This window comes from Centruroides vittatus, unplaced genomic scaffold (assembly GCF_030686945.1).
Source record: "Centruroides vittatus isolate TY-2023 unplaced genomic scaffold, ASM3068694v2 contig_10, whole genome shotgun sequence".
NCBI classification, from domain to species: domain Eukaryota; kingdom Metazoa; phylum Arthropoda; class Arachnida; order Scorpiones; family Buthidae; genus Centruroides; species Centruroides vittatus.
Window position 1 is genome coordinate 509,505 of NW_027120658.1, and position 21,050 is coordinate 530,554.

Here is a 21,050-nt window from a genome sequence, read left to right on the forward strand (position 1 = left end):
ATTGGTATTATAATATACTTTTAAATACAGCATCTGAATACATTTATTATTTCATGACTGTATTTAGATATAATTCTTTTATATCTTTACAGTACATCATCTTTTACTGACACGATGCAACATGATACTTTAATAGATAATAAAGAACAACTGCTGAATTCAGATTTAAATATTGCAGATTGTAATGAAACCACTGATTTTACTAAGACACAATTAATAGAAGACATAGCTGCACAAAAATTGTGAGTACAAAATTTGAGTAATGATGATATATGTTTTATTTATATTGAATTCTACATTGCACAGCAAATTGTTTCAAGATAAGTTTATTTCTTTGGAGTTATATTTAGTTCAAAACTTTAATAACTTGTAGCTTCATTTAATGTAATTTAATAACTTCAACAAAAGAATTTGTCACTTTTGCACTTAGAGTATGACCTATGCACTTGTGCATGCTTGCCTGTATACAATATATGGCTAGTCAATCAAATAGATAAAATTTTATTTATTTCAAAGTTATCTAGTAATGTATGTAAATGTATAATAATCTTTTATGTTAAAAGAAACTAATTTATATCTTAGTTGAAAAATAATAATTATAAAATCATGTGTATCTGAAATAAATATTTGGTATTGTATAGAAAGATTGAAAGAGTTTACAGAATGCATGTAATAATTTGTATTTACTCTTAGTTTTATTTTTGTATAAAAATTAGCTTTATTATGTGAATATACAAATATTTTCTGAAAATTTTTGTAAATTTATTGAAAGCATTTTATAATATGCATAAACTTAACTAAGTCAAATTTTTGTTTTTGAATACCTCTATGTTATAAAATACTGAAATTCTTTCATTTGTAATTAATGAAAACCATTGAAAATTATGAAAAATATGAACTCTAATTCAGATTTAATAAATTTGCATAGGTAAGTCAAAAATCTGAAATTATTTTGGAAACTTTTTGTAAAAATCAACTTGTAAAAATTTTTTTTATAACTTTTGCCTAAATTATAGGGAAAAGTAATTAAGGGAAATATAACAAATATTTAAACTGAATTTTTTTAGTTTGAAGCCAAATGATTGCTGGATTATATCCGGCTATTTAATATGATGATTGAATTTTAGTTCTGAAATTGAAGCATAATCATAATTTTTCTTATAGTAGTATGTAATAAATGAAATTGAAAAGTTAAATTATATTAAATTTAAATTAAAAACAAATTCAACACACACTTGATATTCTTTACAATGGGAATTTGTATTCTTTACCTCAGTTTTAAATGCAACTTCATTATAATTTTGTAGACATAATTTCATTGCAAAAAATCTAATAATAATAATAATGCACACATTAGAAATATTTTGTTTGTGAAACAAACTATCAATACTAGAAAAATTTAAGTAAAATACAGTAATTAAATTAATACCCTTTATGAAATAAATGTATTATTAAAAATTAAGATAATGAAATTTTAACATTGATATACAGTTGTTTTATTAAATTTGTCTTTTAGAAATATTTTCCATTATATTAATATTTAAACTGTTTGCTCAAACATTAGTTATAAGACAAGTGAAATTTTAAAAAGTTAGATCAAATAAAAAACATTGTTTCACTGTTTTATTCATTGGTAACTCTTTATGCATAGTTTAAACATATCTTTGTTATTGTATAGAATGTAAGTTAAACATACAAAAGTTCTTATATTCAGTTTTTTTTAAGTATAAATATTATGTAAAGTTATTTTTAATTCATTATGAAATTTTAAGGTATTAGTGGTTGTCATTTGTAAGTTTATTATATTGTATTGTGACATATTATTTTTGCAGATTTTTATTTTAAATGTTCATTTAAAAATTTTTTTGTCACCAGTGAACATTATTAATTGTATTGAGTTGATAAGTTTGAAGCTTTTAAGTTTTTTCAAGTTTTTATTTGCTAATTATTTGAGATGTACAGAAGACAAACTAATTGGTAATATATTATCCTGCATTATTTATGACTGTCAGCCAATGCTGGAGTAGTTTTTATCAAAGCCTGATGGTCTTCCTGATTGTGGAGAATCACTTAAGTCAAAGTGGTCTCTTTGAAATGACAAAACCATTTTTTTTTTTTGCTGTGCTTTTCCCAGTGGCATTCTTCCCATACATGGCACAAATGGTTTGAGCTATCTTAATTGCCTTTATTCCTCTGTTAAATAGGAGTAGTTGGAAGCATTTGATTTTTTTCATTTGACACTCCATCTTTAGCCCACAAACAGCACTAACTTTCTTCAAATTTGTAAAATATAAGGTATATTCATAAGCACAACATTTTCACTCCAAGGGACAAATGATACTCCCAACATTATAATGTTGCCATGACAAAAAAAAATATACTACAAACTTATGCATCAACCCATTATTTGTGTTTTAAAAATATGCATGCATTTGTTTATTACAAATTTCACATTTGAGAATCATTTCCATTACATCCACACTTAGTAACTAAAAGTCTGTTTAAATTATATTACTTTTAGTTCTACAATTGTACAATTTTTATGAAGTTCACAGATTGATAAAACATTTCTAAAATGAGAAGCTATTATCTCCCATTTCTACGCTTACACATAACTGCAATTTAGTAAATAGTTGTATTATTATTTTTACTATTAATTTTAAAACCATCAAAATATAAAAATTAAACATACAACTGTTTACTAAAAGATTTTAAAGAAAAAATTTAATTAGATTGTTAATCTATTCTAGAAAACTCAATTTACAGGAACCTAAAACTTGTGTAATGAAAGATTAGTGATAAAATTATCAAATGTAAAAAACTTGGTATATGAAAACATAATTTTATAATTTTCGTTGATAACATTCTAAGTAATAAAAAATTTTAAATCTCTAGTCCAAATTTCCTTAGGAATTATTCAGTTTCTTTAGCAATTTTAAAAAGAATATTGGAGTTTGTAAATTCAATGTTATATTATAATAAATAATGTTAAACATAGTTAAAATTTTCAAATGGGAAATTTTAAAAATATCCTGTTATCTAGCCTGATGACATATGGCATTGATTGGCTTGTAGTTTTATAATGTATCAGGTTTTAGTGATGTTTGTTAAACATTGTTAAAACTTTTGAAAATTAAAATTGCAAGATATGATTTGTATGAATAAATATGAAATACAGTTTATTCTGCTAATTTCATCACTACATTTCTGTTTGACTTTTATCTTTAATATAATGCAAACATCATATATAAATCACTAAAGTTTAAATTTTTTTTTAGAGCTACTGAGACTATGGAGAGTAATGATGTTGAAATTGAAGAATTAGATGGTGGTGAAGGTGATGTTAAAAAAAGTAAGTTCTAATAAACTGAAATTACTGGTAACTTATTCTGAAAATGAAATTTTTATCTTAGGATAGACAAAACTAAAGCAGATGTTACACTGTACTGTACATAGTACTGAAGCATTTAACTTATAATTATCTTATGCAGATATATAATTATATTAGAATTACTTGAATATTTGGTTTGTGATATAATTTTAATTATATCTTCTGTCAACATATAATTTTTTAAAATTATTAATCTGAAAATAATTTTTGGCTTGTCTTATTCTTTAATATGGCCAAGCAGTAAGCCAACATCTTAACCATTTTAGATGACTTAAAGTGGTTAAGTTGCTTACTGCTTAGGGTCTGGGATTGAATCTGGGTAGTTGAAAAACTATAAATTTTTTCACGTGTCCCTTGTCCCTCCCCACTCAGCATGTAGGTCTGCAAACCTGCAGTGGATAAGGAGAAAAGGCTTTCTTAGTAGTGTCAATAGGGCAGAAATAGCCAAAAATTAAAAAAGTTTTTAATATACATAATGCATTTTTTAAACTGTTTACTCTAGTAATCCACTCACCTGATTTTTAGTCAATGTGAAATGTTGAAATGATTGTTCAAGCATGAGTTACTATGTTTATGTGTATCATATTACCACTAAATTTAGTAAACATTATAAAGGATCATTTCTAAAATCTTTCTGCTTGAAATACTGATTTGAAATTTTTCTGTATTAGCACAAAATTTGTTTTTGTTTTTAGTAAATAAGTAATTGATTGCAACTTTTATTAATAATTAAAAACAATTTATTTTTTTTATTTTAAATTAAAAATAATTCTGGATTATAAAATATCCTAAAATGCACTTAAAATCTAAGGTATTTTCTGTTAACAAAAATTGCAAGGAATCGAATATAAAACTTATATGGTTAATATTCTTTCTAATTATTTTGGATTTAGTTTAGAAAAAAGAAGAAAGCTTAACCAATTTTTGTATTCTGTAAAACTACTATGCAATTAACATTTAAGTTTGAAAGATGTTTACACAAATTTTAACTAAAAACTTGGATAAAACAGAATGTCTTGGCCATTTCAGATTGAAATTATAAATATAAAAAGATTATATTGGATATTCCTTTTAAATTTCTCTTTATATCTTAGGTAATTTAATCATACATAACAACTTTTACATTATTTACAATACATCCTACACATACAACATAAAATGTAAATGTGTATTGTAATTATATTTTAATATGAATGTTTCTCACTTTGAAGTTAAATGATAAAAGGTAACAGAAACAAATCATTTTCTTATACGTGTTTTAAATTTTTTATGAATTACAGTATAAAGTAGTGTACTTACATTTAGTTTGAGTAATTAAATCTCGGATAATTGACAATCTATTGTATTTTTCTTTAAAATTATACTTAAATTTAAAAAAATGTCTTTTGAAATTAATTTCTATTAAATAATTTCTTAAACTAGTTACTGTTGTTTGTGTATTTCTCACCCAATTATCTGTTAGGCTATAGAAAGGTTAATAACTAATTAGATACAAATCAATTTGGCTAGAGATAGGCTGTTAAGCTATCATTTCTTTATTGACTTGACTGCCTACCTCTATCCAAATTAGATTTGTCTAATTACTTATTAGTCTTAATTAATTACTTACAGCCCAATAGATAATCCAACAGATCATTTGGCAATATGAATATATTGGGTAGTTCACTATATACATAGATTTTTTAAAAATTCAGTTGAGTTATAATTAATTTTCATAAATAATAATTTTAAGATTCTAAAATTTTTTAGTGTGTTTTAACTTCCTAGAATTTTAATATTAAAGGCTAAAATAAATTTAAATATGAAAATTAATATTTGATCTGTTTGTATTAAATATCTATTGTCAATAATATATACCTTTAAAATAATATATTTTAAAGGTCAGCTTACAGCTGAAATGATGAAAAATCCTGAAGTTCTTGCTGCATTACAATCAAAGTTTGGAAGCATTTCTGGGACTCCTTCTGGATATATAGAGAAGTAAGGATTTTAATTTTATTTTAATTTTCATAGTGTCCTTAATGCTAGAGCAATGCATATGGGCTCTTTTTTATTAGTGCCCTAAATGCTACCATTTTATAAATATGGGGATCAATTAGATATTGATGGTATTAAGAAAACATTGTTGATTAGGTTTGCAGTATACATTGGAAAACATGGCCATTCTTGAACTGGATATAGAGATCTAGAAGTGGGTGTCACTATTGCTTTTCTAATTGAGCTTTAATGTAAGGCTGTACTGATTATTTTTTTAATGAAAGACAATGGCTGCACAGTGTTCAGGCAGTGGAAGAAGGGGATGGGAAGGAGGGTGAGAAGATAGAAAGAAGAGGAAAGGAGGATTCCTCTGAGTGGTGTTTGTAAGATTACCACTTCCTATACAAATAATGTTGGCATGCAGTTTTTAGGTTGCAAAGCCTTGGGTCTAAAAGAGAACCTGAATTGTAGCATACAACAATAAGTACTACAGCTACATAAAAGCTAGACAGAATAAAGTATAATGCTTAAAACTAAAGTAAAGGCTTTAAAATAATATGGAAACTAAGCTAGGAAATCCTGTAGGAAGTAGAATAACCTAACTGAAACAACTAGGGGAACAGTGAATATGTTGGTAACTTAAACTTAACTTTACTTAGATTTAAGATAGCCCTAACTTAAAATTAACTTACATCTTAAATCTCTTATTAACTAAACAAGAATACTGACGAGGACAACAACTAGACAGACTAGAGCATCCAATAACAAGACTCCCAATTTTTATTATTATTATAATTACATATAACAATAATAATACTATATATATAAGAAGACTAAAGACAACATGAAGAGCAATGGAAGATAAACAAAGCAGAACCTGATAACTACAAAGGAACAAGAGACATAACACAAAAAATTAGCTATACAGTTTACCTTAACTGGAACTATATAATGTGAACAAGGAAACCTGTGTGTTCTGTAACTTAAATTTAACTTTATTAACTTATTTATTCATTCTTATATATTTATTCATTAACTTTCATTCATGGACCACAAGGGCTTTGCTGTGGGATATGAATGAAAGTAAGCAATGGTATATTGTACATGTTTAGATTTGCTGTGGTGTGCAAGGCCAGTTGTATCCCTCAAAAATTGCCTCTCTAAATAAGCTATCTCTAATGTTCATGTATCTATTTCAGTAGAAAATTAAGTGGATAGGCATTTGGTCCTCATGCAGTTCACCTTTGCAGTCAGGCAGTCCTCAAGATAGTGCTTGAAGTTGCCTTGGCCTGTAAGAAGCTGAGTGAGAGCAAAGCTAGGGGAAAAGTGTGGAAGAGTTGCAATAGTGTCAATGGGGATAAAAGAAGGTCAGCCTACTGGCAGTGTCATGGTCCTAACTGTCTTGCTAGAGAATGGTAATTTGTTGTTTGACATGCATATTAATGTAAGAAGTAGGAATATAACTAAAAGTGCTAATAACTGTAGATTTAGCAGCCGATTTGGCAAGATGGTCAATGGCTTTGTTCCCTAGGACTCCCGCGTAACCTGGGACCCAGTGAAAATCTACTTTAATGTTGTTATTTAAGTGCCTCATAATGTAATGTATGAAATGCATAAGTTTAATGCAGCTATTGGACCTGGCTATCCTGTGTAAAGCTATTCTACTATCTGAGCATATGCAGTAGTGTACAAAGCATCTTTTGTCTTGTCTATGCATAATCATAGACAAAAGAAAAGGTCGTCATCAAGCTCATATAAATAGCTAATGATTCTGCCTGAGTGATTGAACAGTGTGGACCTAATTTGAAGCATGCTTGAGTAAGCTCATGGCATAAATCAGTAAACTACGAATGTAGCACTCACCTCTTTACCCATTTTGGAGACAGTGTAAGTTATAAATGTCGGGTGATCCTTCAGATCATCAAAGTAAATGTCTGGGGCAAGCTGATTAGAGGGATGATAATTGTAAGTAGAGGGTTTTTTTAATCTATGCCAGATTTTCTTAGGTCATCAAGCAGAACTAGACAAGGAGGAATCTTACCTTCCTTTGTAACTTTGGCAACATCTGATTTGTTATAATCTTTCCAGGTGATGTTGGTGAGGTTCTCCTTTCAAATGAATTTTCTTAATTTCTAAATCTGTAGGTGTCAAATCTGACATTACTAATAAAGCCCTAGTGGGTGCAGTTCTGTATGCCTTGCAGATGTGGAGAGTGGCAATTCTCTGGACAGATGACAGTTTACATCTGCTGTCCGACAGTACTTTGGCAGCCACAGGACCCAGACCTGTATGGCATAAAGGAGAGCAGGTTGAAAGGACCTCTTAATAAAGCTACCAGTTTGGTAGTGCTGGGACCTAGGCCAAAGTCTTCCTGGAAATATTAGCAAGAGCATTTGGCCATCATTTTAGCTTTGTGATGTATTTGATATGGTGTGTGAAGTTAATCTTCTCATCAAGAATAACACCCAAATATTTAATTTTCTTTGTTTGCTTTATACTATGTGCTCTTAAATGCTTGGTCAGTTTTATGATTAGATGGTCCCTACCAACAATACTTTCTCATTTGTCTGTGTTAATGCAGCCTATGCACAATGCTCTACTGGTGAATTGTTTTTAGAATGTTGTTGTATATGTCTTGTAAATGATTGCTGTTCCTGTGAGAAGCTAAAATGATAGTGTCATCCACATTGTGCTGGATGCAGCAACCAGGAGACAAGGTGTTGTTAAATATGTTACTTATTACCAGGCTAGGAAAATCAATGAACACACCACTAATCACAACTGACTTTCGACAAGGTGTCTTCGATCACATCTGGTGGCTTTCTATTTTGCATACCTTACACCAGTGGTTCTCAATCTTTTTGAAGTTGGGGAACACTAAACTTTCACATTTTTTTCCATGGAACAGTAAAGTTTGACATTTTTTCCTGTGGAGCAGTTACAATACATCAGCTTTAAAGCAGAGATGATAAACCTTTTTTGAAATCAAGTGCACTCAGTCTAGTAGATGACAACATTGGCTTTTGCTAATTACATTCCCATACAAAAATTATTTTACATTGAATTGATTTTTCTTTTGCAACAATTTTTAATTGTATATTTATTTTTTTGCGGAACACTTGAAGTGGCTTTACAGAGCACCTGTGTTCTGCGGACCATGGATTCAGAACCACTGCCCTCAAAATCTTTATATACTTTTTCAGTCTTATTTTACTGACAGGAGTGCAGGTGTTTATACAATTGAACATAACATTGTCATCCAATCACTCAGAGATATCCACAGTGTTCTAGGTCTGGTCCTGAACTCTGGAACATTGCCTACAACACTATCCACCTTAATGTCATCTACTGTGCCTTTGTTTTTAGAGAAGCTGAACTGATTCTTATGCATGGCCCTACATTTGTGTAGATGCCAAGTGATCCTATTAATCATGATATCATCTAACAATTTTCCAAAAGTAGTTAGAAGGCAGATTGGTCTGTATTTCTTGCAAGTGTTAGCACTGGTGAGTTTGGAGATAAGTTTGATACTATTTTTTTTTCTACTGAGTAGGAAAAAAGGCCAGTGTTCAGGCATGTGTTGAAAATAACAAAAGCTGTTGGAATGGCCTAAAATACATGTTTTATCATCCTAGTAGTTATGCCGTCAAGGACTGGGACTTTGTTGTCATTGAGCGAGAGGATGGCATTACGCCTGCTCAATGACAACAAAGCCCCAGTCTGTACTGAAATTGTTTAATACACAGTTACTGCTGAAAAGTGTGGTTAAAGTGTGATTTTTCTGTGTTGAATGTTAGTTGCAGCTTACAAATTTACGAACTAAATAAGAAATAATTTATTTTAATTTAGAAAATTTTATAAATTATTTTTCTATTTTGTTAGCCAATGTTCTTTGAAGTATCTTAAACATTTAAAATATTTTAGCTTATTTGTAAATGTACTTTGAGCCCTCAAAATTTAAAACTTTAATTTAGTTTGGAAGTGCTTTTCATGTCCATTTATTTATAAATGAACTTCTAAATATTTATAAAATTGTTCAATTGAAAATTACACAATAAAAAAAATGTTTTGGGATATGGCAAATTTATCAATATAAAATACAGTATATTGTCTTAAGTTCATTAATCTGGCATTTGTAGAACCAGAGTGGTGCCAGATTTTAGGATGTTTTTGTAGTTTTTGCAAAATTTAATAAAGTTCTGTGATTTAAATATTGCAGACATTGCTATACAGTTTTTACCAGCTGTATGCTTTAGTGTAAGTCTGTAATGTATTAGGTTTAGTATATAATTGTCAATATTTTCCAGCCATGTACTGTACTGTATATGTACTATTTACAACAGCTACACAAGTTCAGAATATGAGATCTGTTCTTTTAGGTGTTACCCTTGCATTGGTCCATGGGAAGGGAAACATATCTGTCATGAATTTTACTGAATACAAAACATGTGCTAGCTCTAACAAAGAAATGCTCATTCAACACAATACAATGTAGACCATGTGTAGTTTACCAAATTTATACTGCCGAAGGGTACTGGATTAATGAACTATTACTTTATGTTAAAGATCTGTCAAGTAGTAAAAATGCTGGTACATCTACATGATAACCTTATTTATGCTATTAATATTCCATTTTTTATTTTATTTGAGCGAATTGCAGTAACTCTGTTTTTCAGATTACAAAATAAGGTTTTATTAAAATTGTGCTTTATAAGTTCTTAATGTAATTTATTGCTTTCAGCTTACCAAAAGCAGTCAAACGTAGAATAAAAGCTTTAAAGAAGTTACAGTTGGAGTATACAAAACATGAAGCAAAATTTTATGAAGAAGTACATTCACTTGAATGTAAATATGCAAAGATCTATGCACCTTTATTTGAAAAGGTAAGGATGAGCTAACTAGCATAGTTCATGTGCTGAACTAAAAAATTTACTTTTAACTGTGGGTGAGATTGAAGAAATATTAACATTTTTGACCAAGTTAATGGGCCATCTTTGGGTGTAGGCAGATGAAAGTGGAATCTGTGTATCATTTCAGTATACTATACTAACACTAGTGGTACTATATTCCATTTCATGTGCTTGTTTTCAGAACATGGCCTGAAGATGGATTAATTGGGTTGAAAACATTAACATTTCAGCTTCACTTACTGTTAAAGAAGCACTGGTTTCAATCTCAGCCAAACTCTTTCTACAAACAAGGTATTCACTGCTTGGTGCAACAGTGGGACAAGGGCTTGTGTAATTTTGGTGATTACATTTGAAAATAAATAATGGCTACTGTTCTGTTTTTATTTAATCCACCTTTAAACTATTCTTTTTCATTATTAAGAGAAATATGTTTGTTAAAGCAATCAATAATTTATTTTCAATTGATTAGTAATTAATAATCACAATTAAAAGTATTTTATGATGCATTAATAATTTTAGTTAAATGAGAATGTTTTCTTTTTATAAAGTATTGTTATCTCAACTTTTTTGTTGATCTCAATCAGAAGTATCAGCAACATTTTTGTATTTTTTATTTTTATCATTAAAAATTTTTATGGATGACAAAAGAAAAATATGTTAATAATCAAAAATTTGTTTTTAGAGGGTTGCATTTGTTCAGTTGAGTACCAAGCAACTTTTTTCCAGAATTTGTGTTCGAACACTGAATTGTTCAAGTACTGGGATACTGTCATATTTCATTCGTATGTAAGCAATACCTTCCGTTTGATGAAGTTTAATAACACTTATCTAAAAACGTTTAAAGAAACTACACTAAATTCAAAAATTGATCTATAAAAAAGAAAACAATGACTGTCTTAAGGGATAAAGTCTGAAAGCAACAACCACTATACCTGATTGATAGGAAAGTTGCAATTTTTTTTCCTTTTTTGTCCTATCAGTTTTCATTAAAGTACACCTGATTAAAAGCACAAAATAATTTGAAAATTTCAATATTCTAAAATCCATGGGAAAATTTGACAGTGTGTGTGTTTACTTGAATAAAAAAAAGATATTGAGTAAGGAAGTTTACACTTAAAAATTATGAAATTTTGTGCACAGGATTTCTAAAACTATGTTAGAGCCCAGAAGTTGTGTTGTATGGGGGATAGCCCCAATTTTTGAACTGTTAGAGAGAAACAGTATTGTATGAGGGATACCTGTATTAAAATATTGTTGATGTAATATGCATATGATAAAATGCTAGATACAGTGGTAAATAAGTGATTGGTTTTTGAGATGCTTTCTTGCCAATACAATTAATATGAACTAGTGATGGAACAATACCAAAATTTCTCACAATTCAGATTCTGCTGAAAAATACTGATTCCAATTCTTTTGAATACTTTCTAAAGTTCATTTTAATTTAGAAAAATTAATTAATGATTTACATTATGAGCATGGTACTTAAGCTTCCATTATTCCATTCTTGAGCTTGACATCAAGCTTAAGAAGGGAAAATGATTGGGAAATCCAGAATCAGTTTTTCAAAAGAAACCTGAAAATTCTCCATTTATATGTGGATATGCATACTTTTATTGTTTTCTACAAAATAAATTTGTGATCTTATTTCAGATAAAGTTTGATATTGCAACACTACCCTCAAAGAAATTATGGCTAATTCAGTTCAGCTCAAAGAACTATCCCATCATGTCATCTAGGGTTGCCATTTTTGGAAAGTACTTTGTTGGCTGATACAATGACTGGGGGGGGAGGTAAACAAGAAAATGCACTTCTTTTTTTTTTTCATGCTTCTTGCATTTGGCATGCCCTATAAATGTTTTAATTCCATTGTATTTAACTCTAAATGAGGTTTGGAATGAGCTGAACAAATATCATTATCATCACAAGTTAAAAAAGTTCTGAATTCATTTACTTAAACTATGTTTTTCTAAATTACAATTGCGTGAACTTTTTTCCATGAAAGGAAGAATCAAATGAAATTTTTAAAACTGAAAATGGTGGTAAACTTAGTGCAAACAATTATTTTTACTTAGAATCATGCAAACTGCATTTGAAAATTTAATGTACTACAAAGTTATCTGTAAATCATAAAAAGATTTTAGTTATAATGAGTCATTCTGTCATTATAAGTAAACTTACTGAATATTAAAAATAATTTTATGTAACATTTTTTCAATTAATTAAAATATAATTTTGTTTATATTTTAAATTGTTTTGTCGACACTTAAATATATTTGCTGACTGCCAGCCTTGATTTGAAATTGCCAGTCAAGCTGGCCAGGTGCAACCTAATGTCGCCTGATCTCCCATAAAATAGGGACAGTTCGTACTGGCCAAGTGCAATTTCTCATTGCTCTGACTACGCAAAAGAAAAGTTCATCATGATAGACGTCACCTCATGCTTGAAATGTTGCAAATTCTGCTTTGTTAATGTGAAAATTTCCAATAAACTAATACTTAATTGTTAATGTTGTAATTAAAAGTTTTTAATCTTCAACTGACACAAACAAATAATTTTCTTATTAAATGTGGAAGAATTGATTTTAAGAGTCTGAAATCATGATGAGACTTGCTCAGTTCTGATTACTGGAAAATTTCCTACTTTTCCAATTTTGATTGTCCCATCACTGAGATAAGCAGGGGGTTAGGAGTTAATCCCTTTTTGACTACTTAATCTGCACGGGCTGGTAAAGCCCGATCTTGGAGTCGTTGGATGGATAAGAGGGCAAAATGTGAGTGGGGAGGTCATTGGTAAGTCAACAGGCATCCTTAGATTGACAGGAGACAAGTCTTAACATAACAACATTAGCATTTATTCTATAACTAAGAATAGGATATGCAGGTTAAATATGCGATTAAATACAGGTACAAATACTCTTATCGGGAAGAGAGCCAAATAGTTTTATGTAGCTTGCAAAGCATGTGCTTGTTCTATTTCCCTAGTTCTAATGGTTTGCTCACGGAGAGAGTTTACAAGTTTCTAGCCCCCTAAATACCTTTCTTATGCGTAGCAGAGAGTTGATTTGACGAACTTCGTTGTATGGAAGAGACATTGTCGTGGATGTTCTTCCAATGGGTGTCTTCTCCTCTTCTTGGGTCCAGTTCGACATATGGAGGTCCAAGAGATGGGATGTGCATGATGTCCCGATATAACTTCCCATTGAATTGCTCTCCCCAAGTTCCGGTGACTCTTGCTTTTTATTGCCTTAACTGGGAAAGGGAGTCACATGACTGTCAAAAGTTGATACAACAGCATTGAGTTGGCACTTACGTGTCAAATTTCCCGTCAGATTCTCATCAAAATGGTGGTGGTGATCTAATTTCTCACCCAGCGCATTCTTCTGTCGGATTTGTTACAATTTCCGACAAATTGGAAGTTCCGTCAAATGTGTAAATTCATGGCTTTCACACTAATATGAACATAATACTTCAGTTTCATTGATTTAAAAAATTTTGATTTGATTCATTTTTAATTACAGAAAACTGTTTTGTTGTAAATGTAAGATTGAGATTTTGATAAAAATCAACACACCAATCTAAATTCATTGTCATTCCTTATACTAATCATTTCAGGAATTACTAAAGTGACTACAGGAAACTAACTAATTGAATTTCAGCAGTTTTTCTGAAATGTGTGAATTTGTGGTAACTGATAAGGACCATTGTATTTCTTTGGGGTTTTTTTTTTAATAATTAGAAGGGAGAATTTTGATTGTGACAGCTACTTTAAAAGTCATGATAAATGCAGTTTATTAGTATGCATTAATTAATACTAGCAGATAGGCCCGGCGTTGCTCAGTCAAAAGTAACGATAGCGAAGATTAATATTATTATGTTATAGTCAACCTTACCCTTTTCACAGAATGCAAGAATTGGGTCCCCCCTTTTCCAGACTAATTAGAGAACTTTTAGATGGGTCTAAAAATATGATTTCCCGCAGAAACGAAAAAAACTGCATCTGCATCTTGCACGTCGCTTTCTTTTAACACTTCCATTGTTGACACTTCCATTGTTACTTAACACTTCCATTGTCACTTAAGCCTTATTCCTGTCTCTTTCCCCGTGGGGAGGAATTTCGAAAAATCTCTTCTTAGTGTGCATTCTCGTGACGTACCCAAACTGTGTACCAAATTTCAACTTTCAATTCCTAACTGTTTGGACACGTCTCAATAATGTACATAGAAGCTTTAATCCTGTCTCTCCTTCCGTGGAGAGGAATTTTGAAAAATTCCTTCTTAGTTTGCGTTCTCGTAACATACCCTAACTGTGTACCAAATTTCATCTTTCAACTCAACCATTTGGGCTCTGTGATTATTATTATTATTATTATCATCATTATCATTATCACCTCGTCTCGATTATATATATATAGATTAACTTAATTTTTCAAAATTTTTAGAGGAGTCAGATTACATCAGCAGCTGTTGAACCCACAGATGATGAGTGTGATTTCCCTTCTGACACAGAAAAAGATGAAGATGATCTTTGTGTAAGTTTCATTATTAGTTTAGCCATAATTTAACAAAATATTGATAAGAAAATTTTTAGCTGTTTGATTTTTCATATTTTATCAATTAAAAATATTAATATAAAATTTTTTTATTTATCAGTTTAACAATTAAGTATTTTGTTGCAAAAATTTACAATGAAAATTAATTTTCCTGTATTATATCTGGTAAGAATAAATTCACTTTTTATTCAGATTCAAAATTGAAGATGAAAATAACAAATATATTTAAAATTTTTTGTGCTCAAAAAACTTTTTTTTTCATCTTGTTGTTGATTGTTTTTTGTTAAAATTTGTTTGGTCTATCAGAAATTACTTAGATGTTAATAACTCTGCAATATGTAGTTTCAATAGTTGTAAGCTGTGGACTACCAGTATATAATGAATCATATTACAATAGAGCTCTGTTCTGAGATTTCTGTAAGTCAAGCATAAAAAGTGATGGTGCTGATTTACAGTTTAAGACTGTTTTAAATATATAATGCATTGTGTGTGTGTTCTAATCAGTTATTGCATGTACAGTACATACCATAATGCAATGATGCTGTTTGGATTTATTGCATATTCATCTAACAAATTATATTTTAATTGTTATTTTATTAACTAAGTTTATGGACATGCTTGGATAGTCAGATTCAAAGAAACCATAATTAAAAACTTACTGGAGTATATTACTAATTTTTTAACTTATTATCAATTCATTTCAGTTTAATCGTTCTTATCAGCTTTATTATAAACTAGGACTGAGCAGCATTGCATGCAGAAAATTCATTTTATTTTTATTTTGGTACAGTAATGGTCTGACTTTTAGTTAAGTATGAATAAATGTTGTCATATTCAGTATTGTGCAAAGTAATAGACAAATATGAGCGCAGTTTTTTCAACCTCCGATGGTCCATAAAACAAAGACAATTGTAAATAACAAAATTAATTTATTACCAAAAGTTAGGTATAAACATGGTTACTTTTCGACATAATCACTAAGATTGAGGCATTTATCTGTCTGTGAACAAGTTTGCAATCCCATCTTCATAGAATGTTGCCGCGAGTGATTGAGATGGTCTTAACATTATTTTGAAGATCATCATTAGTCTTGAACCTCTGCGCTCCTAGCCACGTTTACAGTTTATGAAAGAGTGAAAGTTGCTCAATGCTAAATTGGGCCTGTATGGTGGGTGTTTAAAAAGTTCCAAGTTAGGTGGAAGTCTGAAAGGTGACTTCCACCTCTTTCCTGAACTGTAAACTTGGCTAGCAGGGCAGAGGTGTGAGACTAATGATGATTTTCAAAACAACGTTAAGGCCCATGGTGGCAACATTCTATGAAGAGGGGGTTTCAAAGCTTGTCCACAGATATAACAAATGCCTTAATCTTTATGGTAATTATGTCGAAAAGTAACCGTGTTTGTACCTAACTTATAAATTTAATAATTTTATTTTGTTGTTTATACCTGTCTGTTTTATGAACCATTGGAGGTTGAAAAAAATGCCTAGGGTAGTTTTCAAGGAACGAATATGTAGTGTTGAAAACAATTGCTTATAAGCAGGTTAGGACTAGAATAAATAGTTGCAATATTCCCTGTGCTGATGAGTGGTTGATCTTGATCAAGTAAAATTGGTTTTGGACACATGCAGAATTTTGACTGTCTACTGTGCCAGTTGAGAGCTTTTTTGATGTAAACGTACATTTTCAGTGTTGCCATAATGCTATTTTATTATATATATTAGCACACAAAACAATCTGAAATTTATAGTATTCAAAAAGAACATTTCTATGACTAAGATAAATTGCTTTAGCAGTTGGTCTTAGAAAATTAAAACCCCTTCGTACCCGCAATCGAACTGAGTTCGATCGGTTTACATAGCGTTACACAGAAAATGGTGTTTTAGACCCTCGGAGAAAAAAAATCGGCGAAAAAAAAATGTTTTTTTGGACTTTCGGATGTATTTTCAGACCCCAAATTTTTTGAAAAATTTTTTCCCGCGCGAAAAAATTTTATTGCGATTTTAATTAACCCTTAATGACGGGCAATTAACGCTTAATTGTTTTTTTATGGGATTTTTTTATAGAACTTTATTTATCCTTCTAAACTTCTAGCGCACCGATTTTACTTCGGTAAAGTTATTTAAAGCTATTTTCTGATGTAAAAAACAACATCCAATAGTTTTTTAATTTTTTTAATTAATAGATTTTTTTATAATTACGTTTAATTAAGTCGGGGGGGTCGGAAATTTCAATAAAAATCGTAATTAAAAAAAAAAGTTTTGAAATATCCAGCCATCTAGTATTCACCCTACTTTTTACCCTTCTCCTCCCGAGAGTTTCATGAGAATGTCCCGCGAAACACGACACCAGCTGTTCTCAAGGTCATCCAGCTGTGTAAACAATGACTCATCAGTGTCAAGTTTCGCGCTAAGGCGAGAAAAAGGAAATTGTACTTTGAAGTGTTTTCTTCAAAATTAACACATTTCTTTCGTTTTTTTTTCGTTTTTAATATTTTTTAATGTAATTAAACATAATTAATTCAAAAAATTAAAAAAAAACGCAGCGGAAGGGGTTAAATTAAGTGATTATTAAAAAATACTGGAAGCATTTAATAAAATATTTTTGCTGGGACATAAGTAAAAAACTGGAAGCATTTTTCCAACATCAAAAGGAAACTATGGTAGAAAAGAAAAAAAAAAATACTTGGATCTGATAGGTGACTGCTAAGAAATGACAGAATATAAGATCATGATTTGTTAGCTTCTGATATTTGCATTAAAGCATCAACTATCAATGTTGACTTCTTGAAGTCAGGAGAAAAGTCAAAGCCAATAAAAAAACAGCTTTTAAGTGTTTAGATGGAGGAAAAGAAGACTGGTACTTTCTTTCCCATAATAGATGTAGTGTTACTTATTGGAAACAGGTCATTTTTTTTTCTGGTGAACCAATTCAAGTTGAACATTGTGTGCAAATAGTTAAACATTCTCCCAAAAATGTTTTTACTTACAGTGGATCTTGAGCCTGGTTTCTGTAAATGAAAGATGTATATTGAGATACTGAATATCAGTTTTCCCATTCATTCAAAACCAATAATGGGGGAGAAAAATTTTCAGATAGGACCATACACTATGCCATACATTACATTCAGTATATAAATTTGTACAAGAAAACAATATTAACATTCATAATTGGCCAAGAAATTCTTTAAAAACTACCACGTTACAAGAGTGTCTTGTTTGTAACGTAATCAAAATGTGGTTTTATGACAATGAAATCAAAGTAGTATAATTAATATAATCAGTGCCAAATTGGTTCAAAAACTAATAGCAGTTACTACAACCATTTCTTCTAACTTTTGAATAATTTTCGTCATTTCCCCTTGGCTAACTCTAATTTCTTGTTTCAGTAGATTGACTTCTGTCTTGATTGTTTGCAGCTTTATATTCAGCTGAGTAAATTTATCCTGTATTAACTTGTAGATTGATTTTAAGGAATATTGAGGTTCTTCTAATACTTGCAATTCTTTCTTGAACAGTTTCAAAGTAATCCTGTATTTTAGTATTTCTCACACCATTTGAATTAAATTTATTGCATTCTTGCTTATCTAAGTAGTAATCATCACCAGGTATTTCTTCTAATTGATTAACTTTGTCAAATACTTTAGGATTATCCTTTTGAGGTCTGCTGTGCCCCTTCTTTGATATCCGACTGACTGAATTGCTGTGGCGAATGAGATAATGGCCCTGAATTTATTTCAATATCGGCAATGATGAGCAAGGACAAAATCAAAACCAAGGTTAACCTGTTAATAAACATCCACTTTCCTAATAGTATCATGCTAAATTTCAATGTTCGTCAAATCCAACAACTCTGAACAAGTACGCTCCTCAAAAAACACGCCAGCACCATCGACAACTGATGCACATCCTCTAGAGCAGTGGTCCCCAACCCTATGCCCGCGGGCACCATGGCGCCCGCCAATCGTTTTACGTGTGCCCGCCAGTGTGCGAACACGATAAAAATAAAAATATTTCGGTTTTCGATAAAATGCTATGTAAAAGTTTTTTCACTTTGAATGATTAACCATTCAAAAGTAAAAATGGCGTCCAACACAGATGAAAGCACAAAGCGAAATGTGACCGATCACTTTTTTTCCTCCGCCAAATCTGCACCAATTCAATTTTCTATACCTGAAATGAAGTAAATTGGTCCGTTCTGAATACCATAAAATCAAAGTAGGGAAACGTGTAGGGCCCGTAACTTGGAGTGACCTAGAAATTTCAGCAGTCGTTGACTTAAAAAAAAAAAAAAAAGGTCAACAGCCATCCGTCTGTCAGAAGTAATCTCCGCCACGATATCTCTCGCACCATCTAGAAATATTCCTGGGTGACACCACGATATCCGCACCGGGTGTCACCCATGCTAATGTCACATTATATAAGATTTGTTTAGAAGCAACTTATTTAAATGGGGCCCCAATTTAAATTTTGTCTAGGGCCCACTAGAGGCTTAATCCGGCACTGTTAACTATGTCCAAATATAAATTCACCTTGAAAAAATAAATGGTGCCCGTCGTCCAGCCGGTATTCTAGAATGTGCTCTTAGGTACAAAAAGGTTGGGGACCCCTGCTCTAGAGAATCAATTGTCTTTCTTTATTCTTAAAACTGTTTCTCTAGTCCTGTTGTTGTTACCTTAAGTAGTGGTGCAGATAAGTAGACAACCAATATTCATCAGATGTTCATAAAAAACAGTTTTCATTCCTCTATCAAAGAAACTCTTTGAAACAAAATGACCAGTTTAGTTCTACTGTATATGTAAATTATTTGATTATATCTTTTTAATGTTAATTTATTTCATAGGATGACATGAAAAAGAAGACTGCTTTGGAAGATAAAGCTGATGAAATTAATGAAGGAAAAGATGAAAATGGTATTTAAATATTTAATGTTATGTAAATAATTTAATTATTAGTTTTATTATTTGAATTCTGGATAACCTAGTTGATAAGATTCAATTTAAATTAGAATAGACTAGTTTTCATCAAAATTTTTTAAAAATAAACTTTTTATGTATTCTAGTAAATACTTGGAATAATTAAATTGATATGTAATTATTAAAAAAACTGGAATGATGTTAATCATTGTATAGTTAGTTTTTTAATAATTACCTATCAATTTAACTAATCAAAGCACTTATAAACAGATATAAACTTAATTTACAGGGTGTTTTCAAAAAGGATGCAAAATAAGAAAGCAAACTTATGTGCATTTTATGCCATAATGTTAGTTGTGTAGTGACATTGTACCTGACATTAACAATCTCTGAAAATGACCTTGTTACACAATAGTCTAACTTAACCAATCATTTGTTTGTGTTGTATCAGTTATGTCATTTTCTAAAGACAAATGTGTATTTATTGTTGAGACTTATTTTGTGAGAGAGGAGTTTACATCTTGGTTTACAGTTCTCAACAAATTGATATTGTTTTATTTGATTGATAAATTTAATGCCTTAGTCTGTATAAGATTGAAAGATTCCAGGCCAGCTGAATGTCTTTTTTTAGTCTACTGACTCAAAAGCTTGGATAATAGTTTAACTGTGCATTACATACATAAACAAAGGGTTCAAAAGTGCCAGGCGTGGACTTGGCATGGGCAATAAAATAAAGGAAAATGGTTATTAATGTCAACCCAAAATAATTACTATATGTAAAGCAAAAAATTCTGTTTATTAGTACAAGCCTGAATATGTACAATCAAGAAATAATGTTAGAGAATAACTTGCAAATAAAGATAATTTATCAAACCAAAACAAATATATAAAAAATTTTCTTGGCAATTGGGGACTTACAAATTAAGCTACGACTATCTTAGAATCGTCTCCACGAAAACCGACATAATATATAATAAAGCACATATATATATAATAATAATATATATATATATATATATATATATAAAACACAACAAATCTTACTAATTTGTCTGTCACCAAAAAAAATTTTACTGGAACTGGAAAGCCTTTCGTCAATCTCACTCAATCCTTAGCATTACCTTGTTCGGTTTTTCGAATTTGTCTTTCTTATAGTGTGGTCGGTGTGATGACGTCCATTAGACCCTATTTACATACATACTCGTTAACACTTTAATCCATGTCATCTCCCTTACAAGTAGTTTATAATTTTTTATTGCATTTCCAATGACAATTTGGAATGGGAGATCATTTTTTTTAACTTCCTG

The 21,050-nt window shown here is 30.3% G+C and overlaps 1 protein-coding gene across 3 annotated transcripts in view; it reads left to right on the top strand.

The window, feature by feature from the left end:
- The window catches only part of LOC136968921 (nucleosome assembly protein 1-like 1-B), a 63,996-nt gene that overhangs the window by 20,236 nt on the left and 22,710 nt on the right, over nucleotides 1-21,050 (top strand). For 2 of the 3 annotated variants that reach the window (XM_067263024.1, XM_067263079.1), the window contains exons 3-8: nucleotides 93-242; nucleotides 3,279-3,352; nucleotides 5,272-5,371; nucleotides 10,110-10,251; nucleotides 14,720-14,809; nucleotides 19,671-19,740. In XM_067263024.1, the coding sequence (XP_067119125.1) occupies nucleotides 93-242; nucleotides 3,279-3,352; nucleotides 5,272-5,371; nucleotides 10,110-10,251; nucleotides 14,720-14,809; nucleotides 19,671-19,740 (626 nt within the window). The remainder of the gene's footprint in view (nucleotides 1-92; nucleotides 243-3,278; nucleotides 3,353-5,271; nucleotides 5,372-10,109; nucleotides 10,252-14,719; nucleotides 14,810-19,670; nucleotides 19,741-21,050) is intronic. The other variant, XM_067263150.1, reaches the window with a different exon arrangement.